We start from the raw sequence: 20,306 nt of genomic DNA, 5'->3' as shown, positions 1-20,306 counted from the left end.
GAGACATAATATTGTTGAAATTATTCTTACTTTAGTTCCAAACTAGAAAATTTTAACAATATTCTGCCTGTTATCACATGTTTGTACCACTGTGTGTAATACACATGTACAAATGATAACTGGAGGAATAATATTGTTAAAATTGCATTTATTTTTCTTATGAAACTTCATTTTTTTCAGGTTATTCACATTTTTTTATGAAAGGATAGTTTGTTAAATGAAAAATTTACATCATTTAATTTTTTTTATTGCACTAAAACAGAAAAGAACCTGGAGTTGGTCTTATTTCTAGGTGTGATTATTTTACTGGTCTGATCCACTTCAGATCCTGTTGGGCTGAATGTGGTCCCTGCATTAGAACTTTGAGTCCAGAATGACCCGTTCACCCACAGCACACACACACACACACACACACACACACACACACACACACACACACACACACACACAGTCCACCTTTACTTCACCCTTTGTGTGTTCCATGTGCACATGAAGAAGTTCAGTCTCACCTGTTCTTGCTTTGGTGCAGCTTTCACAGTTTCAGGGTTAAAGTGTAAACACTGGAACTGAAAACGCATCACTCCATTCTTTGTCGGTCGTCGTTTGACAGAAAAGAGCAGCGTTGTTTTACTGAACCTGTTCACCTTTATTAGGCTCCGTTCACACTGCAGGGAAATGTGGTCCCAGTCGGACTTTTAGGTCCACATGTGACCTGGATCTGATCTGTTAAAGACAGTCTGAACAGCACTAATCTGACCCAGACCACTTTCATATGTGGTCCTAAATCTGACCCAGACCACTTTCATATGTGGTCCTAAATCTGACCCGGACCACTTTCATATGTGGTCCTAAATCTGACCCAGACCACTTTCATATGTGGTCCTAAATCTGACCCGGACCACTTTCATATGTGGTCCTAAATCTGACCCGGACCACTTTCATATGTGGTCCTAAATCTGACCCAGACCACTTTCATATGTGGTCCTAAATCTGACCCTGACCACTTTTATATGCGGTCCTAAATCCGATCCGGACCACTTTCATTTGCAGCCCTAAATCTGACCCAGACCACTTTCATTTGCAGCCCTAAATCTGACCCAGACCACTTTCATATGTGGTCCTAAATCTGACCCAGACCACTTTTATATGCGGTCCTAAATCTGACCCATGTGGTCCTAAATCTGACTCAGACCACTTTTATATGCAGTCCTAAATCTGAGCCAGGCCACTTTCAGATGTGGTCCTAAATCTGATACGGACCACTTTCATATGCAGTCCTAAATCTGACCCAGACCACTTTCATATGCGGTCCTAAATCCGACCCTGACCACTTTCATATGTGGTCCTAAATCTGACCCAGACCACTTCCATATGTGGTCCTAAATCCGACCCAGACCACTTTCATATGTGGTCCTAAATCCGATTCGTAGCCGATATTTTCCAATGCCACTTCAGCCTGAACGGCCAGATCGCATTTATCCGACCTTTACGTCATTGAAATGCGACAAAAATCCCAATTCTGTGTCCCAGGAGTGTTAGTTCCATAAACACAATGCGTATCTGCGTGGTCTCATATTCCATCAGGACCTCTTTAGTGCATGTGGGTCACTTCAGGACCTCTTTAGTGCATGTGGGTCACTTCAGGACCTCTTTTGTGCATGTGGGTCACTTCAGGACTTCTTTAGTGCATGTGGGTCACTTCAGGACCTTTTTAGTGCATGTGGGTCACTTCAGGACCTCTTTTGTGCATGTGGGTCACTTCAGGACTTCTTTAGTGCATGTGGGTCACTTCAGGACCTCTTTAGTGCATGTGGGTCACTTCAGGACCTCTTTAGTGCATGTGGGTCACTTCAGGACCTCTTTTGTGCATGTGGGTCACTTCAGGACTTCTTTAGTGCATGTGGGTCACTTCAGGACCTCTTTAGTGCATGTGGGTCACTTCAGGATCACATTTAGTTCAGACTCAAAACTGACAGAAGTCGCATTTAATGTGGAATATAAATGAGCGCACAAAAAAAAAAAAAAATCCTATTTCCCCCAAAAATGTGAAGTGTTCACTCAGACCTGCAGTGGACGGAGCCTCAGTGTTATTGTTCTGTTCATCAGGTTCCAAAGCTCAGAAGTGAAGAACCACCAGGACTAAAGTAATCACTGACACCTCATTTGTTCTTGATTCACCTCATTTAGTGACTGTTTTTCATGTGTTTTACTTATACATGTGTTTTCATGTGTCTGATCTGACTATTTTACAGGGGTGTAAGAAAATATCAGTTCCACAATATATCGTGATATTCCACTTCATGATACTGTATCAATACTAAAAAGTCCTGTATCGATAGTTTTAGTATTTATTCAAATGCAGACATGGCAGAGTCAATTCTGTTCTGTTTTTCTTTTTTGTTTATAATGCTCTTTTATTTCTATATTCACATGGGTATTTTGCTCTGTTGTTTGTATACGATAAAAGTACTATTGTGATATTACAGGTCATACATGTAGCTTTTTGAAACTGATAATGCAGTTTTGTTGAATAATGGTTATTTCAAGCATCCTAAAAGCACTTTTTTCTGTCTGAAAGAGGCAAATGTTAGTTTTTTCTATTGGGAATGTGCAAAAATAATGTTCTGATGTTGGATGATTCGGGGACTGAACACTATGTATTCTTTTCACAAAAGAATACGAACATTTAAGCAGGACCTTAAACTAATGTCTGTAAAACATTATTTATTTGTGTGATTTTTGTTCTGGTAAAGCTACATGTTAAAACTTTATTTATCCAAATGCTGCACTTTAAGTTTTTCCAGGAAATAATCTTTTAAAAAAAGAAACAAAACAAAAAATATCACTTTGTTAACAGCATTGTGATATATTGCAATATATCGTATCGTGATCCTAGTATTTGTATCATATCGTCAAATTCTTGCTAATCCACAGTCCTACTATTTTATCCTATTTCTTGCCTTACCGCTGGGACCTGAGTGCACATTTCTGTCTTTCATGGACTACACTGAACTGTATCAGGTCAAATAAAAAAGTTTTCCCTTCTTTTTTTCTCCATCATTTTTTAAATAGGACTGGACCAGTCATGTGACCAGTCATGTGACTGAATTCCCATTCTCTCCCATCACTACCCAGGTGATTCTTTCACTCATTATGTTTTGTTGATTAGAAATACTGAAAAATAAACTTCGGGACTGAACTGCAGAGAATTTTTTAAGGAAATAAATGTACATGTGCATTGTTAGGCTCTTTTTTTTCTCTTTCTTCTTCTTTCTATTTATGTGTATACACATAAATGTATTTATGCATCCCCTTTTTTTTGTTTTGGTTTTTGTCCCGTTTCCTGAAAATGTGTTTGGCTAAGTGTACAGGCTAGTTAATATCATTTATATTATCCATTTTTTACATACTTATTTTATTTACTTACACTACCCTTTTTTTCCCCTTCTTTTTCTCCTTCTTTCCTCCTTTTAATGATCATTATTAATACCCTTTTTATTTCTTCTTAAAAGAAAAGAGAACAGTGTACTTTGTATGTTTGATGTCATGTATAATATCTTGTAAGACTGTTCTGAATAAACATTTGAATAAAAAAAAAAAAAACAACTTTAAGGAAATATTGACATTTATAAACTATTTGGACAAAAGTATTGGGACACATCATGTCTACAGCTGTCAGATGTCCTGTTCATGAGGATTTGAGATAAAAACATCAATATTTCCTTAAAGTTTAATGGTAGATTTTTCTTCCTCAGTGAGATGTGAAGAAGGTAGATGGTTTGATGTGGTAGAAAATTATTATTTACAGTCAGAGCAGGAAAATATTTTAGAGATTTAGAGGAAGGACATTTAAAATGATAGGCATGGATCGAAAGAAAAAAGACAAAAACAAAGAGAAATTCAGTCAAAACCATCTCTGAAGCAAAGATAACAATTTAAACCAAATTAACCAATGCAGTGATATTTATCCCATAACCTAAAACTATATTATAACATTAATCATTATTGTTTTGTATCCCAGACCCCTGTTAGAAAACAAACACCTGAACTCAACGTGTCCACATACTTTTGTCCACATGTGTGAAATCAGTTGTATTTCCACGTTTTTTTCCCACATGGTTCATCTAATTCTTGCCGTCTTACCTGCCCTGCGGAACGCCGTCATGGCCTCCATCACGGCGGCTCGCAGGTCGAATGCTTTGGCCTGAGCTCCGTGCCACATCATGGCGTATTCGCCCGAGACGTTGTAGACGGCCAGTGGATGGGAGGGAAACTGGACAGAGACGCCGACAGTCATCAGAACCCAAACTAAAGCAGAACATCCACCACCAGGTCCACCAGGGTGCTTATCGTTGGTCATTTAGTTGTTTACTGATAGTTATTATAAGTAGTGCGTTGACCCATGTGGAACCACAGATTCTAGATCACAGGTGGCAAACATGTGGCCCGGGGACCAAATCCGGCCCGCCCTAAGGTCCAATCTGGCCCCTAGGATGAATTTGTGAAATGCAAAAATTACACTGAAGATGTTAACAATCAACAGTGAAAAATCTTGTTACATACACATATAAACCAGTTAGATCTCAAATGGGTCAGACCAGAAAAATACTGTCATAATAACCTAGAAATAATGGCAACTGCAGATTTTATCTCTGTTTTAGTGTAAAAAAAAAAAAAAAAAGTAAAATTACATGAAAACGTTTATATTAACAAGCTATCCTTTAACAAAAATGTGAATAACCCGAAGAAATATGAACAATGTGAAATGTCTTGAGAAAAGTAAATGCAATTTTATCAATATTATGTGTATTTGTAAATGTAATGTAAGTTGTAATGCACATGTGTCAATGATAAACTGCTAAACTGAGGCAGAATATTGTTAAAACTGCACTTATTTTTCTGAAGACATTTCAAGTTGTTCACATTATTCAGATTTTTAAGGAAACGATGTAGATGTAAACATTATCATAATGTAAGTTTACTTTTTTCACTGGTATTATTTTACTGGTCCGGCCCACTTCAGATCATATTGGGGTGAATGTGGAGCTGAACTAAAATGAGTTTGACAGCCCTGGTCTAGATCATGGGTCGGCCACCTTTGCAATCTAAAGAGCCATTTTAGGACAGAAACAGAAAAACAAAACTGTCTGGAGCCAAAGGATGCCCATATATCTTTCCTCAAAGTGGTAACTGTTTAAGAAGCTCTTTAGGATCAGTTTGTACAGAACATGTGGAGAAGAAATGAAAGTTTGAGTGCATTTACAGAACCACAAAGAAATTACAGAACTAAAGAAAACTGTGATATTTGTCACTATTTTCATTCAAAATCAACTGGTATGTGAAGACTTTCTTTGCAATGAAGAATACAGATGAATATTGACCCTTTTTTCTTAAAAAAAAGAGAGAGAGGGAACAGTGGACTTTGTATAAATGATGTCCTGTCTAATATGTTTGGAGACTGTTTTGAATAAAAATAATAATGGATCAGATTTATGTAGCGTTTTTCTATGAACGCATACTCAAAGCGCACACAGTGGATCCATTATTCATTCACTCTCACACCCTCCCTCTGGTGGTGCTAAACTACATCTGTATCCACAGCTGTCCTGGAGCAGACTGACAGAAGAGTGGCTGCCAATCTGCGCCTACGGCCCCTCCCACCACCACCGAACATTCACACACATTCATGCACCAGTGTGAGCGGCACTGGAGGCAAGGAGGGTGAAGTGTCTTGCCCAAGGACACAACAGCACATGGACAGAGCGGGATTCGAACCGCCAACCCTTCGGTCATTGGACGACCCGCTCTACCAACTGAGCCATGGCCACCCCCAAAAATTTGAATAATAATAATAAAAAAAAAAGAATACAGACAAATACCTTCAGTGTCTTAAAATTAAAAAGTAATCTACTTTTACTACCACTATTTAAAAAAAAAAAAAAAAAACGATTCAGAGTATAGTCTACATTTTTACAACTGCATAACGTCATAATCACTTCATGGTTGCGACAATTATAATAAAATGTGTAAAAACAAAAAAAAAAAAATTATTTCCTTTTGCTTTTTGACATAGCCACACTGAGCCACTGGAAAAGGACCCACGAACCATATGTGACCCCCCTGCCACAGGTGGCCTACCCCTGTTCTAGATCCTCTGACCCAGTTCAGTCCTTTCCTTTCGTTACTTTCTTGGTAAATTCCACTGGTATTTTCAGTTGAACAACCTCTCAGCTGACATGTCTGTTTCTGCACAGGAAATTTAACACCATGGTAACGTGGCCCAATTGTTTATCTGTTGCTAGGTAACCCACTTCAATGATGAGTCTATGATTCTGGACATAGCATCGTGGTTAGCCATCGTATTCCAACATTACTAATATCCAGTGATGGGCTGCTGACATGTGAAGCTCCGGTGCATGTGCCGTAGCTCATAAAGCAGATGTATTGAAGCACAGTGCTGAGGCGTGGTTTGGTCATGTGACTTGTGATGTTCAACACACTTGAGTGACGCATGAAGCAGCTGAGTGCTTCGAATCACCTGATTGGTTTGTCTGCATTTGTGGAGCACATCTCATGAATGTAGCAGCAACATTTAAATGTCCCATACCACAACAAGTGAAGGTCTGTTTAGGGTTACATACAGATATTCCAAATCAGGATCATGGTTTTCACTAATTCTTGTCATTATTACTAGTACTATTATTATTGTGTCCACTACAAACATACAGTCATCTAATGTAGTCAGACAGGAATGTGCATTGACAGTCAAATCCAAAACAATCCATGAACCACTGGGATGTGTTGTGCATTAAATTAAACAGGTCTGCTGCAGAACGGAAAGAAGTTTGACCCTTCGACATGTCTCGGTTGCACTTCATTTTAATGACCACTAGATGTCCTCCTCCAGCACTGTGTCATTGGAGCCTCAAGCAATGAACCAGGTTTCATAAAAGTGTCGAAGCGCCAACAAAGCCTCGATCTGCCATCACTACTAACATCTCCCAAAATATTGGTTCTATCAACCTGTCGTTTTCACCAGTCTGTTCACTGAACAAACATACACAAGTCTGACAAACTGCAGCAGTCAGCTCTGTACAGATTTAGTGTGATGCCCCAGACACACACAGTCCACTTCCCTTTTATAATATAGATAATTATTATTACTTATATATCTAATCTAATCTTAATGCAGGTCTTCGTAAAGACAGAATTTAATTCCTATTTTGTGGCCATACTGGAAAAAATGTGTGACTCCTAGAATTTAGGAACATTTATTTCTTGACTCCAGCTCCTTGACTCCCACTGTTCTGGGATCAGTTCTCACTGGGGGAGGCAAAGTCAACAAGAACTGGTTCCTAATTTCAAAATAAATTTTTAGTTTGGAACAGGTGGAACTGAGTCGACTCAAGTTACTTTCTTTGCAGGTTGGACACATTTAAACACAATCAGTTTAACTTAAGACCTTCCATATCAAATTACAAACCTTTTAAAGGCTTTTTAAAGGTATTAAATGCAGATGTGTAAACTCCAGACTCTTTCAGAGCCTGCAGGAGCCCTGCTTACACACCTTGTCTTTGACTTCCCTGACCACGTCCAGGTAGGGCAGACCGGGTTTCACCATCAGCATGTCGGCTCCTTCCCTCACATCTCGCTCCTGAACAACACGACAACAGTCAGAACGTGTGAACGCATCAACAGGAAACCGCACACACACCCAAAGAATAACAAACGCCATCTGACCACGGCGCGAACGGCGAGGCCTCGGGCTCCGGGAGGAAGTTGGTAACAGCGCCGGTCCCCGAACGCCGGTTTGGACAGAGCCGCATCTCTGCAGGAAAACCACCAAAAAAAAAAAAAAAAAAAGGGTTCAGATTGAACACTTTACAGAAGAGACGAGGCACAAACAGAGGCTCATTCTCTGTTTTATCTAGTATTTATTATGTAGACTTATGTGTATTTATTATATAGTATTGTGTATTTATTACATAGTATATGTATTTATTATATAGTATTGTGTATTTATTATGCAGTATTATACGTATTTATTATGTAGTATTAAGTGTATTTATTATGTAGAATTATGCGTATTATATAGTATATGTATTTATTATATAGTATTATGTGTATTTATTATATTGTATTATGTGTATTTATTATGTAGTACTACGCATATTTTTTATGTAGTATTATGTATATCTATTATATAGCATTATATGTATTTATTATGTAGTGTTATATGCATTTATTATATAGTATTATATTTATTTATTATGCAGTATTATGTATATTTATTTATTATATAGTATTATGTATATTTATTATACAGAATTATGTATATTTATTATATAGTATTATGAGTATTTATTAAATAGTGTATGTATTTATTATAGAGTATTATGTATATTTATTATGCAGTATTATGAATATTCATTATATAGTATTATGTGTCATTTATTATATAGTATTATATGTATTATTATATAGTACTGTGTATTTATTATGCAGTATTATGCATATTCATTAGATAGTATCATGCGTGTTTATTATATAGTATTATGTGTAATTATTATACAGTATTGTGTATTTATTATACAATATGTATTTACTATGCAGTGTTATGTATCCTTATTATATAGTATAATGTTTATTATACAGTATTATGTGTATTTATTATATAGTATTATGTAGATTTCTTATGTAGTATTGTGTGTATTTATTATACAGTATTATGTGTATTTATTATACAATATGTATTTATTATGCAGTGTTATGTATCCTTATTATATAGTATTATGTACATTTCTTATGTAGTATTGTGTGTATTTATTATGCAGTATAATGTATATTTATTACATAGGTTTTCATCTCAGTTCTGTCAGGTGTGTCAAACCTACTGACCTGAACGGTCCGTAATAACAGGAGGCGAACTTAGCGCTGTAGCTCAGAACTGAAACCTGAAGAACACAGAAGAACAGCACAGATGGTTTGGACTGCATTTCTGTCAACACTGACTTTATTTTCATCCATGACTATGATTTTAAATGTCCTACAATGTTCTAAATTTCTAAAATATTTTCATGCTCTGACTGTTAATAATAATTTACAGTCTGAGATTTTTCGTCCTTAGTGAAGTGTGAATAGGAGCTGTCCATTTACTGCTCCAGTGTTGTACCTTGTTCCCTAAACCATTGGATATGAGCGCTTGTTTAATGGCTCGGACTCTTCCATCCATCATATCTGACGGAGCGATGATGTGGCAGCCTGAAGAAACAGTAGAAAGCATATATTCAACTCATATTTCAGGTAAATGTAAGGGCTGAAAATGGAGTGAAATATAAACCCATATAAATAATTAACAAAATGGACAAAATAATCAACAAAAGAACAAAATAATCTACAAATTGAACAAAAATTCAAAAATAAATAAAATGGACAAAATAATCACCAAAAAACAAAAATAATCCATAAATTGAACAAAAATTCACAAAATAACAAAAAAATTAACTAAATAGTCAACAAAAGAACAAAATGATCTATGAATTGAACAAAAATTCACAAAATAACGAACAAAACAGACAAAATAATCAACAAAAGAACAAAATCTATAAATTGAAAAAAATTTCACAAAATAAACAAAATGGACAAAATCATCAACAAAAGGAAAAACTAGAAGCACTCGGAGAGCGCAGACCTCTGCCAAGGCTGATCAGTGGCCCCCCCCGTGGGCCCCCCCACCCCCGATCACCACCAAAATTTAATCATTTCTTCCTTATCCCATTTCCAACAAACCCTGAAAATTTCATCCAAATCTGTCCATAACTTTTTGACTTATGTTGCACACTAACGGACAGACAAACAGACAAACCCTGGCAAAAACATAACCTCCTTGGTGGAGGTAATAAAAATTCTAAATTGAACAAAAATTCCCAAAATAACGAACAAAATAGACAAAATAATCAACAAAAGAACAAAATAATCTATAAATTGAACAAAAAGTCACAAAATAACAAAACGGACAAAATAATCAACGTAAGAAAAACATAATTCATAAATTCAACAAAAATTCACAAAGTAACGAACAAAATGGACAAAAAAATCAACAAATGAACAAAATAATCCATAAATTGAACAAAAATTCTCAAAAGGACAAAATAATCATAAACTGAACAAAAATGACAAACAAAATGTGCATCTTCTTGTCATGGGGTCACAGGTCATATATTATAATCAGATTACTGCTGTTATTTGATCAAACTGATCAGATTATACAGTTTACATTCACACTAATACTCTGATACTGATCAGAGTATTAGTGTGAATGTAAACATTATTCCAATTCTCTGTTTAATAACAGTTACTGGATGTCTGTGGTGGTGTAAATGCAGTCCATAGTGTTTTTGTTGGTAAAACCCTGCAGACAGAACCCAGACTGACCGGCCTGAGCGTAGGCCAGCGCCACCTCGGCCAGTCGCAGACAGCTGGAGTCATTGTTCAGGGTCCCATCGTCGTTCAGGATCCCTGAACAGAAAACAGTGAACGTCAGCAGAGTTCAGACTCTGAGTGTTAACGGTTCAGAGTCTGACGGAGGGAAACTGACCACAGTGTCCGTGAGACGTGTACGGACACAGACAGACGTCGCACGCCACCAGCAGATCCGGGAACGTAGAGCGGATCTTCTTCACCGCCAGGACCGCCGGAGTATCGTCTGAGTCGGCGCAGGAACCCCGGTCATCCTGACGGAAAGCACACACGGGTCATTATGGGTCATTAGTAAAATTAAACGACATGAAAACAGCAGAAGAATGAGGAACTGGAACCTGAACGTCACATCCACCATATGGACAAAAGTATGTGGACACGTTGAGCTCAGGTGTTTGTTTTCTAACAGGGGTCTGGGATACAAAATAATAATGACTAATGTCAGAATATAGTTTTATATTATGGGAAAAATATCACTGCATTGGTTAGTTTGGGTTAAATTGTTATCTTTGTTTCCAAAATGACTCAGAGACGGTTGGACTTCATTTCTCTCTACATTTTGTTTGGTTTGTTTTTTTTTATCCATGACGATGATTTTAAATGTTCTTCCTCTAAATTCCTAAAATATTTTTCCTGCTCTGACTGTAAATAATAATTTTCTACCACATCTAACCATCTACTTTCATCACATCTGACTGAGGAAGAGAAATCTAACATTAAATTTTAAGGAAATATTGATGTTTTTATCTCAAATCCTCATGAACAGGACATTTACAGCTGTAGACATGATGTGTCCCAATACTTTTGTCCATATAGTTTAGAAACATCAACATGGTTTTATGGTAAATATTCCAGTAATAACTGAAATGTCTGAAATGTTCTACTTTATAGTAAGTTTGTGTCGTCTTTTATACAGTTTTTATCTTCAATTTTAGCCTTTAAATCTATATATAATAATGATTTGAAATTTATGGCAATAGTGAATGACATAAATATTTATAAAGATACATTTAGGGTATTTTGCCTTTATTTGATGATGAAGCCTTGGCCTATGAGGGACGTGAACCTCCACAATTGATTAAATTTTATGGAAGTATTGATGTTTTTATGTCAAATCCTCATGAACAGGACATTTACAGCTGTAGCCACGATGTGTCCCAATACTTTTGTCCACATAGTGTATAAACATCAGCATGGTTTTATGGTAAATATTCCAGCACTAACTGAAATTTTTTGAAATGTTCTGCTTCATAGTGAGTTTGTGTCGTCTTTTATACAGTTTTTGTCTCGTTTTGTCTTCAATTTTAGCCTTTAAACCTATTTATAAGAATGATTTGAAATTTATGGCGACAGTGAATGACTTGAACATTTATAAAGATATATTTTGTGTATTTTGCCTTTGTTTGATGATGAAGCCTTGACCTATGACGGATGTGAACCACCACAATTGATTAAACTTTATGGAAATATTGATGTTTTTATCTCAAATCCTCATGAACAGGACATTTACAGCTGTAGACATGATGTGTCCCAATACTTTTGTCCATATAGTTTATAAACGTCAACATGGTTTTATGGTGAATATTCCAGTAATAACTGAAATTTTTTTTTAAATGTTCTGCTTTTTACTGAGTTTGTGTCATCTTTTATACAGTTTTTGTCTTCAATTTTAGCCTTTAAACCTAAATAAAATAATGATTTCAAATTTATGGTGATAGTGAATGACATGAATATTTATAAAGATATATTTTGTGTATTTTTCCTCTATTTGATGATGAAGCCTTGACTTATGAGGGATGTGAACCACCACAATTGATTAAACTTTACGGAAGTATTGATGTTTTTATCTCAGATCCTCATGAACAGGACATTTACAGCTGTAGACATGATGTGTCCCAATACTTTTGTCAATATAGTTTATAAACATCAGCATGGTTTTATGGTAAATATTCCAGTACTAGCTGAAATTTCTGAAATGTTCTGCTTTATAGTGAGTTTGTGTCATCTTTTACACAGTTTTTGTCTTGTTTTGTCTTCAACTGTGGCCTTTAAACATATATATAATAAGGATTTGAAATTCATGGCATTAGCTAATGAATGACATGAATATTTATAAAGATATATTTTGTGTATTTTGCCTTTATTTGATGATGAAGCCTTGACCTATGAGGGATGTGAACCACCACAAGTGATTAAACTTTAAGGAAATATTGATGTTTTTATCTCAGCTCCTCATGAACAGGACATTTACAGCTGTAGACATGATGTGTCCACATACTTTTGTCCGTATAGTTTATTTACATCATGTTAAACAGTTTCCATTAAATGTTCTGATTCTAACAGTAGGGGGTACATGCTGCTGCCTCTGTTTAACTCTGTACCTTCTCAATCTTGGTGGGGACTCCAAATATCAGCACACATTTCAACCCATTGGCCACCAGCGGCGTGAGCATCTCCTCCAGTTTGTTCACCCCATGTCTACGAATAAAAGACGACATGTCAGTAAAATACCAAACACACAGGAGGGACTCTTAAAGGGGAGGACTGATCAGTGTGTGTGGTTTATATGACTGAGCTCCTGTTCTAACGGACTGTCCTCTTATCTGGGTCCAGGTCTGGGGTTTGTGTCTCGGTCCACCCTGACTAGTTTTATCTGAGGACTACGCCCTCGGCAGACCCCCACCGTCCGCCATGAGTCACATTTAACAGGAAACACCTTTACGTGGTATTTACTCTCTAGAGCACAGGTGTCAAACATGCGGCCCGGGGGCCAAAACCGGCCCGCTAAAGGGTCCGATCTGGCCCCCGGGATGAATTTGTGAAATGCAGAAATTACACTGAAGATATTAACACTCAAGGATGTTCAAATAATTTTAGGTTAATTCAACCTAAAGTGGCTCAGAGCAGTAAAATACTATCCTACTTCCTATTGTACAATAGACCTTCTGTGTCCCATAGATGTTCCATCACAGGAGGGCGTTTGTACGGATCTTCCTCAGCCTTCACAGGCCCGGTCGCCACTAAACTCACCAAATGAATAGAAACATGACCTGACGATCTACTAGGCACAATTTATGTCCGTATTCAAATGTTGTGAGGCATGCTGGGAGATTTTAGCCTCTCTCTACGTGGAATTTTTCATGAGTCAGAATCAGATCCAGATCCAAATAAGTTCACTAACTTTTGTTGACATCATCATAAAGAAGCTGTATACCAAGTTTCGGAATTGTAGTTTCAGAGAAGACGACGATAGAAAGTTTTGTAATGGACGACAGATGACAGATGAAAGACGACAGACGACGACAGATGCCACCACATGATGACAATACCTAAAACTGAGCTCCAGAGGAATGTCGTTTCTCACGTTTATTAAGGCTGAAAACAAGCAGTGAAATAATCCAACAATATCTAAAAACGTCCCAGACAGTATACAACACCGACCACACACTGAGCTTTCCTTGGTATAACTTATATATAATGCTGCGTTTCCACTACGTGAAACCAGCTCGACTCGGCCTGACTCAGCTCCTCAGCTCCTACTCCTGGAGACCGTTTCCATTACAGGATACTACTGACTTTCCAGTACCTGGTTGTCATAGCAATGCGGCGCGTTACTTCCTTGTCGTCTGCTCAGAGAGTCGCTGATAAACTCACTCGTTGCGTGTTGTCTCATCAAGCTCATGCTGAATTTTTACGTCTGAACCTCCTCGACAAACCATGGTGTAGTTTTCATGTGGATTCACCTTCCGCTATATTTACTGTCAACTTCCACATCTGTTTTTTGTAAAACAGCAGGTCACAGAGACGACTCTGACCAATCAGTGGTCTGCAGTGTTTACACAGTGTCACCTTTTACTATCTGGTCCTCAGTCTTAGAACCTCAGTGGAGGTGATACCAAAAAACTAGTACCGGGTACCAGATTCCAGGTCTTTTTTCGTAATGGAAACACAAAAAAGCTGAGTTGAGTCGAGCTGGTACCACGTAGTGGAAACGTGGCATAAGTTAGGTGTGGAATTGGGCTGGGTTTTTTTTCGGGGATGGAACGGATTAATGGTATTTCGATTAATTTCAACGGGGAAAACTGATTTGACAGACAAGTAAATTGAGTTCTAAGTTCAACCATGGATAGGGCTGTGTATTGGCAAGAATCTGGCAATACGATACAAATCACAATACTAGGATCACGATACGATATATCACGATATATCACAATACTGTTAAAAAAGCAATTTTTTTTACTGGTTTTGTTTCTTTTTTAAAAGATTATTTCCTGGAAGAATGGAATTACACCAGAAATCTGCACAAATACTAAACACATTTGTATTTGATCAGAACTGGATCTAATGTTTTATCACAAAATGTTCCTGTGTTCAAACTGAAATTCTGTTTTACAGACATAGATGAAGATCCTGCTCAAATGTTCATATTCTATTAGTTCAGAACAAACATCAGAACAGTATTTTAGTTCAATCCTAACAAAGGAACTAACATTATTTAAGAAAACAGTGTTAAATAATAATAAATAAAATTTAAACAAAAAACAAAAACAAAACAAAAATGAACCTCCACAATATCTGCATTTGAATAAACACCTAAAAATATCGATACAGTACTTTTTAACATTGAAACAGTATCATGAAATGAAATATCGCGATATATTGCAGAACCGATGTTTTCTTACACCCCTACTTGACCACAGGACAAATTAAACTCATAAGTCAAGGTACCAGTGTACAGTATTATATCATGATAAAGTCAGTTAGGCTTTTATGACCCAGGCCTACCGATGGTCTGATTACACTGGTCTACAATGTTTTAGAAAAGATTTGCTTCAGAGATTAAATGTGCTAAATGTTACATATTTTAATAAGATTAATTGGAAAATAAATGACTAAAGTGCCGGTTTGCTGATGTTTTCAAGGTATATGATTAAGTGTTATTACACATATATATTGGTTTATGTACATTTATATAATAGTTTTCTAAATCTTCCACTAAATAGAACCTGTAAAGTGAATGTATTCTAATGTGCAGACAGTGTTTTGAAGTAGATCTTGTAGCTCTGACACAAATATTCCTTTTGAGTCAAACCCATTTTCTTGAATTTCACATTTTGACCCAAGGCTGTATCTTGGAAAGTTCAGCCAACCAGCATTTTTGACTTGACTTTTCTTTATCAGTGACTCTCATGTGGTAAAATGTCATTACTTTTATTCTGGAAGCATTTTCCTTGTAGACCAGTGTTAGTGTGTGTTGTGTTGTTGTGTGTGTTGTGTTGTTGTGTTGACCTGGCCTGTCCTGGCAGACTGTGGATGGGCTCCACTGCATCTGCGTCGTCTCTGTCCAACACAACGACAAAAACAGAGGAGGTTAGACGACTGTAAAACTAACGCGGTCATCTCAGAGCGGCTCTCTGTTGTATTTACGTGATGAAGATCGGGTAGATGAGGTTGTCGGGTCTTAAATCTGTGGCGCAGGTCTGCCACTGGCGCAGCGTCGGGTGGAAGTATCCACTGTGGAGGATCGACTCGGCCGGCGTCTGCATTTTAACTCTGAGAGGAAAATAAAACAGAAACAAGTCCAAGTCATTTTAGTTCAGGTTCCACTTCCACCCCAGTGTGATCTAATGTGGACCAGACCAGTTAAATAACAACATAATAAGATTTAAATAATGACAACTCCAAACTTTGCCCTAGGGTTAGAATAAAAAAGGTGAAATTACACAATGAAAATGTTTACATCTACAAAAAATGTCAGGTTGTTCATGTTATTCACATTTTTTAAAGAAACACTGAAGAAAAGTGAAATTTTACCAACATTATGTCTGTTTATTCCCTTTGGACATCAGACAGGACGACTCAATTTCTGTTTTTAAATCCTCTCATAAAACATATTTTTTCTTTTTGGCTTTTATTGTTTTAACGTATAATTACTTTTATTGTTTTTATTCATTCTTTTATGTGTTTTATTTGTTCTTATGTCTGTGTGCAGCGCTTTGGCCAACTGTGTAGTTTTTAAAGTGCTTTATAAATAAAGTTAAGTTGACTTGATTATTAATACAACTTACAATGGATCTAAAAAATACACAAAACACTGAGTAATAGGGCTGTGTACTGGCAAGAATCTGGCAATACAATACAAATCACAATACTAGGATCACGATACGATATATGGCAATATATCACGATACTGTTAACAAGACGATATTTTTTAAAAGATTATTTCCTGGAAAAACCTAAAGTGCAGAATTTGAATAAGTAACGTTTTAACATGCGGCTTTACCGGTCCAAAAAAACACACAAATAAATGAATAAATAATGTTTTGCAGACATTACAGTTTAAGATCCTGTTTAAATGTTCATATTCTAGAATGCATAGTGTTCAGTCCCTGAATCATCCAACATCAGAACATTATTTTTGTACATTCCCAATAAAAATAAAATAATATTTGCCTCTTTCAGACAGTTAAAAGGGCTTTTAGGATGCTTGAAATAACCGTTATCAGTTTAAAAAATACATGTATGACCTGCAGTATCACAATACTACTTTAGTAATATGCAAACAACAGAGTAAAATACCCATGTGAATATAGAAATAAAAGAGCATGATAAACAAAAAAGATAAACAAAAATGAATCTCCGCCATGTCTGCATTTAAATAAATACTTAAAAATATCAATACAGTCCTTTTGAAAATCGATACAGTATCATGAAGTGAAATATTGCGATATATTGCGGTACTGATATTTTCTTACACCCCTGCAGAGTAACAGGTGAAATAGTGTTAAAACTACACGTGTCTCTCTTTAGACATTTCAGGTTGTTCATATTTGTTCAGATTATTCACATTTTCCGTGAAAGGATACTTTGTAAATGTAAACATTGTCCTGTAACTTTCCTTTTTTTTTCACTAAAACAAAGAGAAATTTGTAGGCTTCATTATTTATAGGTTATTATGAAAGTATTTTACTGATCTGACCCACTTGAGATCTGAACTAAAATGATTTGAACATCCTTGATTGTTAATATTTTCAATGTAATTTTTGCATTTTATAAATTCCTCCCACAGCCTGGATTGGACCCTCTGGGGGGGCTGGTTTTGGCCCATGGGCCGTCTGTTCGACACCCCTGGTTTACACAGTTGTGTGACTGGACTGAAGCTCAGGCAGCGTTAACACTGAGCAGGCATGCGTGGTGGCGTTTCTCCAAACAAGAGCGAAATAATATCACAACTTCATTTATTCACAGAGTGAAATGGAGGGATTAGTTCTTTTAGTTTTGTCACTTGGTGGAAAATATGTGTGACCTTTACATTGACTGTGTTGTGTTTTATTTACATACTAACCTTGAATCATATAAATGCATTTGAGTGGATGATAATTTAACAGAATTATGTGTTACTTTGGGCAGAAGGAGCTTCATCTAGATCATTTATTTATGTTTGATATTCATTAGGATTCAGATGAATATGTTGTTTTAACCTCAGCTTTTTTTTCCATTTCTACATATAAGTGACTGACTTTAAAAGAGAGACCCCTTTTAGTTTTTCTCACTTCAGTTGGCGCTCCTATCTAATTAATTATATTAATAAAAGCAGTATTCAGATCCTTCAGTAAAAGTACAAATACAACACTGCGAAACTATTCCATCACAAATTCACTTCTGTGCATTAAAAGTGGACTATCTGACAGTTACTTTGAACATTTACGGATCAGTAAAATATCAGAAAAAAGCACAAAATATGTGTTCAGACGTAAGCGATGTATTTGTACAGTCTCCAAACAAAAATAATTCGAGGAGCTGAACAAAATGATTTACCTGTTATGAAAGAAGCAGACGATTGATTTTGTTTGTTAGTTGTTAAGGCTGTTAGGACACAGAACGTCTAGTTGATGATTAATTGTCTTAAAATAATTGCAATTAATGATATTTCTGAGAATAACCCTAACAACAGTCTACAGGTCTGAACACTGGAACAGAAAATTATTTTATTTTATTTTTTTCTTTTAGGCTTTGTAAAAAAAATAAATAAATAAAATGCACATAACTAATATGACAGAACTACCTTTAATATATAAAACACTACAGACTAACTGCTATGTTTGCTTTATCCAGATGATTGATTTTGTTTGTTAGTTGTTAAGGCTGTTAGGACAAAGAACGTCTAGTTGATGATGAATTGTCATAAAATAATTGCAATTAATGATATTTCTGAGAATAAGACTAATAACAGTCTACAGGTCTGAACACTGGAACAGAAATTTTTTTTATTTTTTTTATTTTTAGGCTTTGTAAAAAAATAATAAATAAAATGCACATAACTAATATGACAGAACTACCTTTAATATATAAAACACTACAGACTAACTGCTATGTTTGCTTTATCCAGATGATTGATTTTGTGTGTTAGTTGTTAAGGCTGTTAGGACAAACAACATCTAACTGATGATTAACTGTCATAAAATAATTGCAATTAATGATATTTCTGAGAATAACAACAGTCTACAGGTCTGAACACTGGAACAGAAAATTAAAAGTGAGATTTTTTTGGTTTATTTTTAGGCTTTAAAATGCACATAACTAATATAACAGAACTGCCTTTCATAAAGAAAACACTACAGACAAATATAACTGCTATGTTTACTTTATCCAGATGATTGTGAAAACAGGCGGTTATTCTGGTATTTTAATTTAATCAGGCGTACAAATTGCCAATAATCAATCTCTGAACTGTTTCTTGTCATTTTATATTTGCTTTTGGACCTTTTTTTTTCCACTTTCCAGTTAAACTCATTAATATGAATGTGAAAGTTGCAGCTGCTGTCGTACGGACTTCTTCGTGTGTGACATGAACTGCAGTAGTTTCTTACAGTTCAGACCACATTCACAGCTGCTTCACACTCTGTTAGTTGTGCACATGTTTAGTTTAATGGTTTTTCTGCCTCTTCTTCTTCCTGCTCTCCTCCTGCACACACACACACACACACACACACACACACACACACACACACACACACACACACACACACACACACACACACACTGGACTCCAACAGCTGACAACAGAATAAACTGCTTCTGTACCGGATAAACCACGGTGTGCGACAAATATCGGTACTATTCTGTATGTTTACCACTAAAAGCTGAGTATAAATGCAGAATTAAAGACAGCACTCTGACCTGGAGGATGACAGTCCGACCTCCGCACACTCCAGCCCGGTCTGACTGCTCTCTGCGGCCGTTGTCTGTTTGTTGCACCGCCCCCTGCGGAGGGGAGGGCGAACTGCAGCCAGCCTGTGTACAGTGGCCCCGCAGGGTCAAAACACATCATTAACGAAACGATTTTAACCCTTTGAATCATGAATTATGAGAAAAAAGAATCTTGATGAACCCTTTCATGTACAGTGGTCCCTCCAGTGGACAGCTGTTCTCCAGTATATTCATTTGGCTGTTTTAGTTCCATATCAGCCGACGCAGTGGGGTCAAGTCACACACCTACTGACTTTAAATAAAAAAATTAGACTTGAGATAATGATTTAAACTTTTTAGAGTTCAATAGCAGAACATCTTAAGTTTCTAAATCCATTAAAATTTTTGCCAAAAAAAGATTTTCAAGAAAGTTACAGAACTTTTTATATGAACTAAATTCAGTCCCTCGGAAAGTTCCCTAAGAATGAATAATAACAGAACGTATCACCAGAGGTGGGTAGTAACGCATTACATTGACTCTTTTTTTTTACTTTTTACATAAATTGTACTTTTAAGAGTACTTTTAATATGACATACTTTTTACTATTACTCGAGTATATTTATGAAGAAGAAACGCT

General features: G+C 36.3%; 1 protein-coding gene across 1 annotated transcript in view; it reads right to left on the bottom strand.

Moving 5' to 3' along the window:
* The window catches only part of LOC115416307 (delta-aminolevulinic acid dehydratase-like), a 21,304-nt gene extending 1,584 nt beyond the window's left edge, over positions 1-19,720 (bottom strand). Inside the window, exons 1-11 of the mRNA XM_030130055.1 lie at positions 19,660-19,720; positions 15,907-16,032; positions 15,769-15,819; positions 12,861-12,957; positions 10,598-10,733; positions 10,435-10,518; positions 9,173-9,261; positions 8,899-8,954; positions 7,741-7,828; positions 7,568-7,654; positions 4,144-4,273 (exon numbers count right to left, since the gene is read on the bottom strand). Coding sequence (XP_029985915.1) covers positions 4,144-4,273; positions 7,568-7,654; positions 7,741-7,828; positions 8,899-8,954; positions 9,173-9,261; positions 10,435-10,518; positions 10,598-10,733; positions 12,861-12,957; positions 15,769-15,819; positions 15,907-16,025 — 937 coding nt within the window. The 5' untranslated portion in view covers positions 16,026-16,032; positions 19,660-19,720. The remainder of the gene's footprint in view (positions 1-4,143; positions 4,274-7,567; positions 7,655-7,740; positions 7,829-8,898; positions 8,955-9,172; positions 9,262-10,434; positions 10,519-10,597; positions 10,734-12,860; positions 12,958-15,768; positions 15,820-15,906; positions 16,033-19,659) is intronic.
* Positions 19,721-20,306: the final 586 nt, after the last annotated feature.

Source organism: Sphaeramia orbicularis, unplaced genomic scaffold (assembly GCF_902148855.1).
Source record: "Sphaeramia orbicularis unplaced genomic scaffold, fSphaOr1.1, whole genome shotgun sequence".
In the NCBI taxonomy this organism is placed as follows: Eukaryota; Metazoa; Chordata; class Actinopteri; order Kurtiformes; family Apogonidae; genus Sphaeramia; species Sphaeramia orbicularis.
This window is presented reverse-complemented; position numbering and strand designations above follow the sequence as displayed.